Source organism: Lucilia sericata, unplaced genomic scaffold (assembly GCF_015586225.1).
Source record: "Lucilia sericata isolate MDLA Ls3-8-SP2 unplaced genomic scaffold, ASM1558622v1 Contig001981F_arrow, whole genome shotgun sequence".
Taxonomy (NCBI): domain Eukaryota; kingdom Metazoa; phylum Arthropoda; class Insecta; order Diptera; family Calliphoridae; genus Lucilia; species Lucilia sericata.
This window is the reverse complement of record NW_023995851.1, coordinates 61384-75525: the sequence shown is the minus strand read 5'-3', so window position 1 is coordinate 75525 and position 14142 is coordinate 61384. Positions and strand designations below refer to the sequence as shown.

Sequence of the window (14142 nt, the reverse complement as noted above, 5' to 3'; positions counted from 1 at the left end):
TTCATTTTTAGGCTAAATACAACAAAGATTACACCAATAGCGATATCACTGAAGCCTATGCTCAATATTATTATGCCTACAACAAGCGTATGATTGAACGTCATAATGCTCTGTTCGAACGTGGCTCTAGAACCTATAACTTATCTGTCAATCAATTTACCGATATGCGTTTTATACATTTTAATGCCCTATTCCCAGTGGCTACTGGTACAGGACCTTCCTTCGATTCCCCCTTACCTTCAGTAAAGCCAGCCACTCCCTCTTACGATCCCATAAATGATTTTGGCTTCTTCTCAAACATAGAAAATCAAGGTACTAAATGTAACAGTGGTTGGGCTTTTGCCGCTGCCAAAGCTATTGAACTTTTCCAAGCCCAACAAATGGGCAATATGAATCCTGCTCCCTTATCGGCACAAAATTTCATTGATTGTGCCGGTCGTGCTGCAGCCTGCAAAAATCAAGTGCCTCAAGCCGCCTTCGATTATTTGACACAATACAATATGGATTTGTATTTGGAAAGTGAATACCCCAATAACAATACCCTCGGTGAACCAGGCATGTGCACACCCATGGGTCAATTGGTTACAAATTTGGGTTCCTATTCACGTCTCACAGATGGTGATGATGAATCTTTGAAGGCTTATGTTTCTAATGGTTTCCCCGTGATTGTGGAATTCAATCCCACTTCATTTGAATTTATGCATTATTCAGGGGGTATTTTCCAACAACCCTCAGTGCGTCAGGGTTCTCACTTTATGGTGGTTATTGGTTATGATACAGATGCCACAACTGGCATGGATTATTGGATATTACAGAACTCGTTCGATACCACTTGGGGTGAAATGGGTTTGATAAAAGTCGCCAGATCAGCAACGACGAAATTGACCAAAAATGCCATATTTCCCACGGAGTTAGCTTAAGTTTAACGATTGCTTAAGTAGTTTTAGTAATATTTATTTGTATTTATAATGTATTTTTTTTTATAAAAATAAAGAAAGAAAGTTTTTCAAAAAAAAAAATGTAAGAACTCGTGTATAGTTTCATTTATAAACTAGTCTATTCATTTGTCTAGAATCTCGTTCATAAACTCCTCCATGAATATGTATATTAGCTCATAGATCCAAACTACTAGTCATCTATAAACTCGCCTAAATTCTCGTCTATAAAATAGTCTAAAGTCTCATCTGTAAACTGGACTATTTTCTAGTCTCTAAACTCTTCTACAGTCTAGTGTATATTTTGGTCAATAAACTCACTTACTGTTAGATCTACAAACTAATCTATAAACTCTCTATAAACATGTCTACGTAGCGTCTTCTATAAACTTGTCGATAGACTCGTCTATAGTCTAGCCTATAAACTGGTCTAAATTCTCGGCTATAAACTCCTCCATAGTCTAATTTAAAAACACGTCAATAAATTTGTCTATTAATATGTCTATAATCTCATCGATAAGTACGTCTATAGACTCGTCGATAAATACATCTATAGATTCGTCTATAACCATGACTATAGATTCGTCCCGTCTATTGTCTAGTCTATATACTCGTCTTTTGTCTCCACTGTAGATTCGTCTATAGTCTCATCTATAGACTCGTCTTTAAACACTTTTCTTAAATAAAGTTTTCTATAAACTAGTCTCGTCTATAAACTACTATATTGTCTCGTCTACAAACTCGTCTACAGTCTCCTCTATTTAATTGTCTATTGTCTTGTATATAAACACATCTATAGACTCTTATAGGAAGTCATCTAGAAACTCGTCCACAGTCTCGTCTATAAACTCGTCTATAGTCTCGTCTATAGTCTATAAACTCGTGTATAAACTCATCTATAGACTATTATAGAAAGTCATCTAGAAACTCGTCTACAGTCTCGTCTATAAACTCGTCTATAGTCTAGTCTATAAACTCGTCTATAGTCTCGTCTATAAACTCGTCTTTAATATCGTCTAAAAAACTCGTCTACAGTCTCCTCTATTTAATTGTCTATTGTCTTGTATATAAACTCGTCTATAGACTCTTATATGAAGTCATCTATTAACACGTCTATAATGTACTTTATAACCTCGTCGATAAACTCGTTAATAGTGGTCTATAAACACGTCTATAGTCTCGTCTATAGTCTCGTCTATAAACTCATCTATAGTCATCTCTTATAGGAAGTCATCTAGAAACTCTATATAAACTCGTCTATAGTCTCGTCTACAGTCTCGTCTATAAACTCGTCTATAATCTCGTCTATAGTCTCATCTATAAACTCTTCTATAGTCTCGTCTATAAACTCGTCAAAAAACTCGTCTATAGTCTCGTCTATAAACTGGTCTATAGTCTCATCTATAAACTCGTCTATAGTGTCGTCTATAAACTCGTCTTTAGTATCGTCTATAAACTCGTCTTTAATATCGTCTATAGTGTCGTTATAAACTCGTCTATAGGTACATCTATAGTTAGAATCTTATAAATCGAAAAACTACTCTTTAAATTCATCTACAGTCTCATCTACAGTCTCGTCTATAAACACTTTAATAGTCTCACTTATAAACTCGTCTATAGTATCTTAAATAAGGTCTTCTATAAATTAGTCTACAGTCTCGTCTATAAACTCGTCTATAGTCATATCTATAAACTCGTCTATAGTCTCATCTATAAACTCGTCTATATGTTTGTATATAAGTAAACTCGACAATAGTCTCTAATATGAAGTCGTCTAAACTATCGTCTATAGTCCCATCTATGCACTCGTCGACAGTCACATCTTGTCTAAAAACTTGTCTAAAAACTTATCTAAAAACTTATCTGAAAACTTATCTATAAACTCGTCTATAGTCTCATCTATAAAATAGTATATATATTTTTCTCTAAAAAACTCGTCTATAATCTCGTCTGATTTCAAATTTTTTTCGACAAGTCATTGACTTGTTGCTATTGCTGTAAAGGCAATCCGTGGCTCTTATGAAAATATTTATTATCCATTAACAACAACAAAAACACTCATTATATAAATATACAGATTCCCAAGTTAAATAAAACCTTTTTTTTCAAAATCAAACAAACACACACACAGTTTGTTTATACAAATTTTAAATGAACCTTTGACAACCGGTAGCTGGTAAATACTTGCAGTCTCTCACTGGGCTACACACAAACAAATTAAAACAAACGGTTTGTGTGACATTGTCGGAAAAGGGCCAAAGAACAAACAATAAACATAATTGTACATAACAAATGTACACAATGTATTTGTAAAACAAACGAATAAATTTCGGTTGCTGGATATTCTAATGTTTTGGTAATATTTACAAACTACTAAGCGAATAATCGATTATTCGAATAATTTCAGATATTTTTTTAAATTATTTTAATTTTGATAACATATTTTCTGGGTTTCGAATCGTTTATTGTGTTTTTTATGATTATTTTTTTAAAAATTTAATCGAATAATTTTAATCGATTATTCGTAAAAATTTAAAGTTCATCAAGACTTATATTTATTTCCATAAAATTTACTAATTAACAAAAAAAAAATAGAATAATATTAATCGATTATTCGAATAATTTTAACCGATTATAAAAAAGTAGCATTTTAATCGTTTTAACGAACATATTTAATCGATTAATCGGATAATCGAATAATAACATTCGATTAATCAAATCATTTTTTTTTTCGTTAATAAGTAAAAAAATGATGAAAAATCAAATGAATTACAAAAAAACTGTTTATTCAAATAATCGGATAATTTATGTGGATATTTTTATTCCATTAATCGGATAATATTAATCGGATAATTTTTAATTTTTCTTAAAAGCATGTTTTTCTTTCGTTAACATGAAAAATATTTAATCGATTAATCGCATAATTTTATTCGAATAATTTTAATCGATTAATCGAATCATTTTAATCGTTGCTTAGTAAAAGTGTATTTTTTTATAAATTTTCAAAAAAAGTATTGAAATCATTTAATCAAACATATTTAATCGATTAATCGGATAATTTTGAACGAATAATTTTAATCGATTAGTCGTAAAAGATTAATTTTTGGTTTAAAACTCATAAATAAAAAAGTAATCAATGTCATGTATATATTTGAACGATTAATCGGATAATATTAATCGAATAATTGAATACAAAAATTTTTGATTATTTATTCGGATAATTTTATTCGATTAATCGAATCATTTTAATCATTGCTTAGTAAAAGTGTATTTCTTTGCATTAATATTAAAATATAGTATTTTAATCGTTACCACAGACATATTTAATCGATTAATCGGATAGTTAGGAGCGAATAATTTTAATCGAATATTCGGAAATTTGTTGGAAAAAACTCAGAAATAGAAAAGTAATCGATGTCATTATCATATTTAACCGATTAATCGGATAATATTAATCGAATAACTTTATTTGATTATTGATAATTTTATTCGATTAATCGATTAACTTTAATCGTCGTGTAATTTTTTGTCAATAAAATTAAAATATACTATTTTAATCGTTACCACAGGCATATTTAAGCGATTAATTGGATAATTTTGAACGAATAATTTTAATCGATTATTTGTAAAATTTTGATTTTTGAAAAAAAAAACTCAGAAATAAAAAAGTAATCAATATCATCAATATATTTGACCGAATAATCGGATAATATTAATCGAATAACTTTATTCGATTATTTGGAAAAGCTTTATTTTTGAAAAAAATTACGATTAAATATTAAAAAATATCGTTTTGATTGATTTTACAAAAAATTGTAATTATTTATTCGGATATATTTTATTCGATTAATCGAATAATTTTAATCGCTGCTTAGTAAAAGTGTATTTTTTTTCATAAAAATTAAAATATAGTATTATAGTCGTTGCCACAGACATATTTAATCGACTAATCGGATATTTTAAAACGAATAATTTTAATCGATTATACGTAAAACTGTTAATTTTTTTAGATTTTCAGTAATAAAAAACTAACCGGTTACATAAAGATATTTAAACAATTAATAGGATAATATTAATCGAATAAAATTATTCGATTATTCGTAAAAAAGCAATTTAAAAAATAAGGATTTAATACCAATCGATCTAATTTTGTATTATAAAGGATTGTACAATAACTTTTAATCGTTAAATCGAATAATTTTATTCGAATTTAAATCGATTAATCGAATAATTTTAATCGTTGCTTAGTAAAAGTGTATTTTTTTCATAAAATTTCAAAACTACTATTCCAAACAATTTCATCAACATATTTAAACGATTAATCGTATAATTTTGAACGAATAATTTTAATCGATTATTCGTAAAAGAGTGATTTTATGGAAAAAAAAGTCAAATATTATGAATGAATATTTGAATGAATGAATATTTTGAAACGATTAATCGGTTAATATTAATCGAATAATTTTATTCGATTATTCGGATTTTTTTTAAAAAATTAAAAAAAAATAATAATTTAAAGTAAAGAGTCTTTTCTTATTGCTGCTTGAACCCTCCTAATGTTGAAAAATAACATCTGTTGTAGTTGACCGATCGACCACATAAAGAAACAAAAAGCGAAATTTAACACACATTTTTTGTTTTAATCGATATTATAGTTTTTTTTGCCACCAATGATTAATTAGCTAATAAAAATTATACAAAAAAAAAAGTCAACCAAATAAAACAAAATATACAAAAAAAAAAACAAATTAACATAATTACGTAGATTCAGTCCAATTTCTTTCTAAGCAAAAAATAACTAAAAAAATAAGCAGTAGGATTTCTATAGAAAATTTTAATCTAAAGAAATTAAAGTTGAAACAACATCCGCAGCATCTAAACAAAAACAAGTCTATGACAAATTAACAAAATATTGAAATCAAATTCAAACTCACTTCAGACTAATTTACATTAATTAAAGAAGATTTTTTTTCGGGTGATTTTTTTTTTGTTTAGTTTTTATTTTAGTTTGCTTTGAGAAACCACAAAATATACATTAATATTTTCTAAGAGTTTAAATTTAGTCATTTGGTTGAACATCTTCAAAGTCTATAAAAAGATTTACAAATTTGAAACAAAGTTTCATTTGTTTCAAACACGTTTAACGTAAAGCAACCAAGACGATAACTTAACAGAAAGAAAACGTGTAAATTTTTTTACAAATAACTACAAAAAAAGTTAAAAAATTTTGGTGATTTACCCAAAAAGTGAACGGATATAAACAATCAGTGAAAAATTAAGTTTTGTTTTTAAATTTTTATAAAAAAATAACGTTTTTTTCGACCTCTACAAAAGCAAAGGTGTGTGTGTTGTCAAAGATAATTTACAAAAAAAAAGTTTGATGTCATAATAAAATTTATTCAATATTATTTAATCTTTATAATGATGGATGTTAGCTTAAGTCTTTCAAAGCAAAACTATGGAAAAAAACTACCAAATGTAAAACAAAAGAAAATGTTATAACAATCATTAAACAAAAGATATTTGTGGAAAATTACCTAAAAATAATAATAGTTTACTTGCTTTGCAATAAATATTAATAAATAAACAAAAATAAATCATTTAATTTTAACCGTTAATTATATTAAAATTGTGTTTGAAACAAAAAAACTTCAAAATTAAATACAATAAATAAGCCTGAACGTATGCTTTACTTTAAAATGAGAGCAAGTGTTAAGTGTTAATTAAAGCCCTTGTCAATATACATATATGCAATTATTAAACATTAAGGGTATTCACGTTAAACGTTTAGAGTTAGAAAGAGTTTGTAAACGAGTTTACAGACGAGTTTGTAGACGAATTTATAGACGAGTTACAGATGAGTTTTTAGATGAGTTTGTAAATGAGTTTATACACGAGTATTTTCAGGAGATTATAGACAAGTTTACATACGATTTTATAGTCAAACTTATAGACGAATTAAATTAGGCTAGTTTATAGTTAATAGACGAGAAATAATAGACGATTTTATAGACTATAGACTAAAACAGAATTTCGAGCAAAACCAGAATAGAACTAGAACAGAACTAAAACAGAGCTGGAACAGAAGTAGAACAGAACTAAAACAGAGCTAGAACAGAAATAGAACAGAACTATAACAGAACTAGAACAGAACTAAAACAGAGCTGGAACAGAACTAGAACAGAACTAGTACAGAACTAGAACAGAACTAGAACAGAACTCGAACAGAACTAGAACAGAACTCGAACAGAACTAGAACAGAACTAGAACAGAACTAGAACAGAACTAGAACAGAACTAGAACAGAACTAGAACAGAACTAGAACAGAACTAGAACAGAACTCGAACAGAACTAGAACAGAACTAGAACAGAACTAGAACAGAACTAGAACAGAACTAGAATAGAACTAGAACAGAACTAGAACAGAACTAGAACAGAACTAGAACAGAACTAGAATAACTAGAACAGAACTAGAACAGAATTAGAACAGAACTAGAACAGAACTAGAACAGAACTAGAACAGAACTAGAACTAGAACAGAACTAGAACAGAACTAGAACAGAACTAGAACAGAACTAGAACAGAACTAGAACAGAACTAGAACAGAACTAGAACAGAACTAGAACAGAACTAGAACAGAACTAGAACAGAACTAGAACAGAACTAGAACAGAACTAGAACAGAACTAGAACAGAACTAGAACAGAACTAGAACAGAACTAGAACAGAACTAGAACAGAACTAGAACAGAACTAGAACAGAACTAGAACAGAACTAGAACAGAACTAGAACAGAACTAGAACAGAACTAGAACAGAACTAGAACAGAACTAGAACAGAACTAGAACAGAACTAGAACAGAACTAGAACAGAACTAGAACAGAATTAGAACAGAACTAGAACAGAACTAGAACAGAACTAGAACAGAACTAGAACAGAACTAGAACAGAACTAGAACAGAACTAGAACAGAACTAGAACAGACTAGAACAGAACTAGAACAGAACTAGAACAGAACTAGAACAGAACTAGAACAGAACTAGAACAGAACTAGAACAGAACTAGAACAGAACTAGAACAGAACTAGAACAGAACTAGAACAGAACTAGAACAGAACTAGAACAGAACTAGAACAGAACTAGAACAGAACTAGAACAGAACTAGAACAGAACTAGAACAGAACTAGAACAGAACTAGAACAGAACTAGAACAGAACTAGAACAGAACTAGAACAGAACTAGAACAGAACTAGAACAGAACTAGAACAGAACTAGAACAGAACTAGAACAGAACTAGAACAGAACTAGAACAGAACTAGAACAGAACTAGAACAGAACTAGAACAGAACTAGAACAGAACTAGAACAGAACTAGAACAGAACTAGAACAGAACTAGAACAGAACTAGAACAGAACTAGAACAGAACTAGAACAGAACTAGAACAGAACTAGAACAGAACAGACTAGAACAGAACTAGAACAGAACTAGAACAGCAGAACTATAACAGAACTATAACAGAATTAGAACAGAACTAGAAAAGAACTTGAAGACGAGTTTACAGACGAGATTATAGACGAGTTTATAGACGAGTGTTTACGAACGATTTTTTAGACTAGTTTATAGTTAATAGACGATTTTATAAACTGATATTTATACGAGTTTATTAAAGAGTATTTATACGAGTTGACTGGCGACCTCTTAGACTAGTTTATATATGAGAGTAAAGAATAGTTAATTGACAAATTCACAAGTATATAGACTACAGACTAGAATAGAGCTCAGTATATATACAACTTTACAGATGAGTTTAAAGACGAGTATATAGATCAGTTTATAAACGAGTTTATAGGCAAGTTTTTAAACGAGTTTTTAAGTAAGTTCATAGACCAGTTTATAGACGAAAATACAGACGAGTTCGTAATAGACAAAACTATAGGCGAAATTAAATACTATAGGCGAAATTATAGACTATAGGCGAAATTATGGAGAAAACTATAAAAGAGTTTCAAGAAGACACTGTAGACCGATTTTGTAGAAGAAAATATATAGACAGTTCGATAGAAGACAATAGTTTAGCCTTTAGTCCAAAATATTGTCAAGTATAGACTTTTCTATAGTCCTTAGTCCAGACTATAGTCTAATACATAGTCCAGACTATAGTTTAGTTTAGTTTACAGTTCAGACTATAAGCTATATTACAGTCTATAGTCCAGATTATAGTATTTGTAGCCTTTAGTCCAGACTGTAGTCTAGTCTATAGTCTATTGTCCAGAACATACTTTAGTCCACACTCTAGTTTAATCTGTAATTAGGACTATAGTTTATTATATACTCCAGACAATATATAATTGTGAAGTCCATAGGTCTAATTTATAGTCTATAGTATGTAGTCCGGAGTATAGTTCATAGGCCTGGTTATAGTTTAGTCTTTAGTCCATATTATATATAGTCTAGTCTACAGTCCAAACAATCGTTTAGTTTTTAGTCCAGACTATAATCTAGTCTATAGTGCAAACTTTAGTTTAGTCTATAATACAGGCTATATTTTAGTCAATATTAAAAAGTATAGGCTATAATTCAGAATATAGTCTAGTCTGTAGTCTAGACTATAGTTTAGTCTTCAGTTTTGTTTATAGTTCAAATTTTAGTTTAATCTGTAGTATTGGCCATACCATCGATACCTATAGTGAAGACTATGTAAAACTATTTTTTTAATTTTTTTTTTTTTTTTTTGGATAAATCTTATAATTATGCAACTCGTGAACCCTCTTATTGTTTTTTCAATATGTCGCATTCACCTTAGCGTTCATATATTTAACTTTCAAACTTAAAACTAACAAAATGACCATCAATAACTAACTAACTATTGAACTCTACACCTGATGATGATTTTCAGTTTTTATCAAATTTATGCTTTTTTTTCTCTCCCAATCATCCATTATGATGATGAGTTACAATTTCAACAAGTAAAACTAGTTTCAGCTGAAACATGACGTACGTTACCCTCCATATTTACACAGCAGACACAAAATTTGATTAACATACATTTGTTTAAAAAAATAAAACAAAAATACAATAAAATACAATAAAACATAATCTGTAAAAGAAATGAATGAATGTTTAACAAAATTGTGTAAAAATGTTGCTAAAAACTTGGATAAAAACACATTTTGTAAGCAATAAATATGCCAATACATAATGTGATGCGCATTAAAGATTTATTATTACATAAAAAAAGAGTCATGCATGCTATTTGAAAATAAATAACATAATAATATGTTTGTATTTTTAATAATAATTTGTGGTAAAACACGGAAATAAAAAAATGTGTTGTTTTTATGTTTGAACCTATGTATACTAGTTTTGTCTGCTTTTAAGACATATTAGCCTGATTTTTTGGTTTTCTGTTAGAAAGGAGAAATCCCCTACGAAATTCAAGTGGTTATTGAAAGTTTTACTGTGTATACAGTAACCTTTAGACTTTGTGGAGTATTTCTCTTCAATGAAACAAAATCCTGTAAAATTTTTGAGTATTAAATACTATGGACTAGCTAATATTCCAGAATTCAGACCAATTTATAGACAAGTACATAGTATATACTAGAACCTAGAATATAGAAGGGACTATGGTCTACTCTATAGTACATATATACAATACAAATATATAGCATAGTCTGTAGTACGGACTATAGTCTACTCTATAGTCTAGTCAAAACTACCGAATTAGAACAGAATTAGAACAGAAATAGAACATAACAGAACTAAAACAGAACTAGTCTATAGTCTAGTCTATAGTCTAGTCTATAGTCTAGTCTATAGTCTAGTCTATAGTCTAGTCTATAGTCTAGTCTATAGTCTAGTCTAGTCTAGTCTATAGTCTAGTCTATAGTCTAGTCTATAGTCTAGTCTATAGTCTAGTCTATAGTCTAGTCTATAGTCTAGTCTATAGTCTAGTCTATAGTCTAGTCTATAGTCTAGTCTATAGTCTAGTCTATAGTCTAGTCTATAGTCTAGTCTATAGTCTAGTCTATAGTCTAGTCTATAGTCTAGTCTATAGTCTAGTCTATAGTCTAGTCTATAGTCTAGTCTATAGTCTAGTCTATAGTCTAGTCTATAGTCTAGTCTATAGTCTAGTCTATAGTCTAGTCTATAGTCTAGTCTATAGTCTAGTCTATAGTCTAGTCTATAGTCTAGTCTATAGTCTAGTCTATAGTCTAGTCTATAGTCTAGTCTAGTCTAGTCTATAGTCTAGTCTATAGTCTAGTCTATAGTCTAGTCTATAGTCTAGTCTATAGTCTAGTCTATAGTCTAGTCTATAGTCTAGTCTATAGTCTAGTCTATAGTCTAGTCTATAGTCTAGTCTATAGTCTAGTCTATAGTCTAGTCTATAGTCTAGTCTATAGTCTAGTCTATAGTCTAGTCTATAGTCTAGTCTATAGTCTATTATAGTCTAGGTCTATAGTCTAGTCTACTAGTCTAGTCTATAGTCTAGTCTATAGTCTAGTCTATTAGTCTAGTCTAGTCTATAGTCTAGTCTATAGTCTAGTCTATAGTCTAGTCTATAGTCTAGTCTATAGTCTAGTCTATAGTCTAGTCTATAGTCTAGTCTATAGTCTAGTCTATAGTCTAGTCTATAGTCTAGTCTATAGTCTAGTCTATAGTCTAGGCTAGTCTAGTATAGTCTAGTCTATAGTCTAGTCTCTAGTCTAGTCTATAGTCTAGTCTATAGTCTAGTCTATAGTCTAGTCTATAGTCTAGTCTATAGTTCTAGTCTATAGTCTAGTCTATAGTCTAGTCTATAGTCTAGTCTATAGTCTAGTCTATAGTCTAGTCTATAGTCTAGTCTATAGTCTAGTCTATAGTCTAGTCTATAGTCTAGTCTATAGTCTAGTCTATAGTCTAGTCTATAGTCTAGTCTATAGTCTAGTCTAGTCTATAGTCTAGTCTATAGTCTAGTCTATAGTCTAGTCTATAGTCTAGTCTATAGTCTAGTCTATAGTAGTCTAGTCTAGTCTATAGTCTAGTCCATAGTCTAGTCTATAGTCTAGTCTATAGTCTAGTCTATAGTTTAGCCTATAGTTTAGACTTTAGTCTAGAAAGTAGTCTAGTCTATAGTCTAGTCTATAATCCAATTTATAGTATAGAATATAGTAAAGTCTAAAGTCTAGTCTATAATTCATAGACATTATCTAAAATTTTGTAATCTTAAATGAATACCCTTGAACTGAAGATAAGTTCAACTAATGCCTTTAAAGCATGATTTTAGGCTTTTTGGTTTATAACGAAAGTTACCACATTTTAAAAAAATTTAAAAGTAAAACATTTTTGTTTTAAGAATACCCAGAAGTTTAGAGTCTAGAGTAGCGTCTCATGAGGTCGTTGACACTCTACTAAGCTTTATACAAAGCTAAATTAAATATTTGTACCAGTTTTTTAACAATTTATTCTCATTTTATTATAATATCAAACTGTCCGATTTGCACAATTTTAAAAGAAATAATAATAAACATATTCTAAATCTATTTTTAGCTTCTTTTTCACTATTAGAAACAACATAAGAAATCTTAAAGATGTTTGAAAACTCTAAATCTAAGATCTTGTTAGTGGCGTCAGTTCTAACCAGTTTTCTAACATTGACTCATGCTCTACACAGCTTTCCCAAATTGTGCGAAGTGCGTAACTTCGATGAGTTTCAACAGCAAACGGGCAAAGTCTATAAAGATGAAAAAGAGAAACAATTCAGAGAGTCTATATTTATGGGAACGAAAGCAGTGGTGGATATGGGCAATAAATATGCTGCTTTGGGTTTGAGTTCTTTTCACATGAACCTAAATATATTGGCCGATTTGACTCACCAGGAGGTGGCCAAGTTATTGGGCTCTAGGATCACTTTCACCGGAGAGTAAGTTTTTTTGGTTTCTTTGCAAAGAATATTTTCAAATTTTGTTTCTTTATTTCTGTTTACAGAGAAATCACTTCGAAACATGTTAATTTTGTTACCGCCAAAACTAATACACAAAATTTACCCGATCATTTTGATTGGCGTGAATTGGGTGGTGTTACCCCAGCCGGTTTCCAAGGCCTAGATTGTGGTTCTTGTTGGTCCTTTGCCACCATAGGTGCCTTAGAGGGTCATCTGTTTAGACGTACTGGTTTATTGATCCCCCTGTCTGAACAGAATTTAGTGGATTGTGCCGAGGATTATGGCAGCATGGGTTGTGATGGTGGTTTCCAGGAATATGGCTTTGAATACATACGCGATCATGGTGTTTCTTTGGAGGCCAAATATCCCTATACCGAAATGGAAAATGCCCAATGTGGCCGTAATGAAACCTATGATAAGGGAGTATTTATACGTGATTATGCCCGCATTAAGCCGGGTGATGAAGAGAAAATGAAGGAAGTTATTGCCACATTGGGTCCCTTAGCTTGTTCCATTAATGCTGATCTTATCTCCTTCGGACAATATAGTGGCGGCATTTTTGATGATGATGCCTGCAATCAGGGTGAAGTTAATCATTCAGTTGTGGTAGTGGGTTATGGCACTGAAAATGGCCGTGATTATTGGATTATTAAGAATTCGTATTCCTCTAATTGGGGAGAGAATGGTTTTATGAAACTCCCACGTAATGAGAATAGTTTTTGTGGCGTGGCTAGTGAATGTAGTTATCCGTTATTGTAAGATGTGGATGGTTAAAGTTTTGTAGTGTATTATAAATGTTTTATTAAACAAAATTAATTTTTAAGTTTAAGACAAAATGTTGTTTTTGTTAGAGTTATTATTTAAATAAAAAATTTTAGAAAAATTGTATACGAGTGGAATAAACGAATAGTTCAAAGTGGAGTGAGTACATTGTTTCATTTACAAACGGGTTGGAACTAGAACAGAACTAGAACAGAACTAGAACAGAACTAGAACAGAACTAGAACAGAACTAGAACAGAACAGAACTAGAACAGAACTAGAACAGAACTAGAACAGAACTAGAACAGAACTAGAACAGAACTAGAACAGAACTAGAACAGAACTAGAACAGAACTAGAACAGAACTAGAACAGAACTAGAACAGAACTAGAACAGAACTAGAACAGAACTAGAACAGAACTTGAACAGAACTAGAACAGAACTAGAACAGAACTAGAACAGAACTAGAACAGAACTAGAACAGAACTAGAACAGAACTAGAACAGAACTAGAACAGAACTAGAACA

The 14142-nt window shown here is 30.3% G+C and overlaps 2 protein-coding genes across 2 annotated transcripts; both read left to right on the top strand.

Moving 5' to 3' along the window:
- Positions 1–11: 11 nt before the first annotated feature.
- Positions 12–1019, top strand: LOC119613119 (ervatamin-B; the record flags this gene model as incomplete). The annotated part of the gene is made up of 1 exon (XM_037969066.1): positions 12–1019. A coding segment is annotated over one exon (909 nt), but the record flags the coding sequence as incomplete, so codon positions are not given.
- Positions 1020–6053: 5034 nt separating this feature from the next.
- LOC119613128 (procathepsin L) lies at positions 6054–13775 on the top strand. The gene is made up of 3 exons (XM_037969077.1): positions 6054–6274; positions 12461–12833; positions 12899–13775. Exons 2-3 carry the CDS (start codon positions 12502–12504, stop codon positions 13611–13613), a joined length of 1047 nt encoding a protein of 348 aa, XP_037825005.1. The 5' UTR covers positions 6054–6274; positions 12461–12501; the 3' UTR covers positions 13614–13775.
- The last annotated feature ends 367 nt before the right edge of the window (positions 13776–14142 follow it).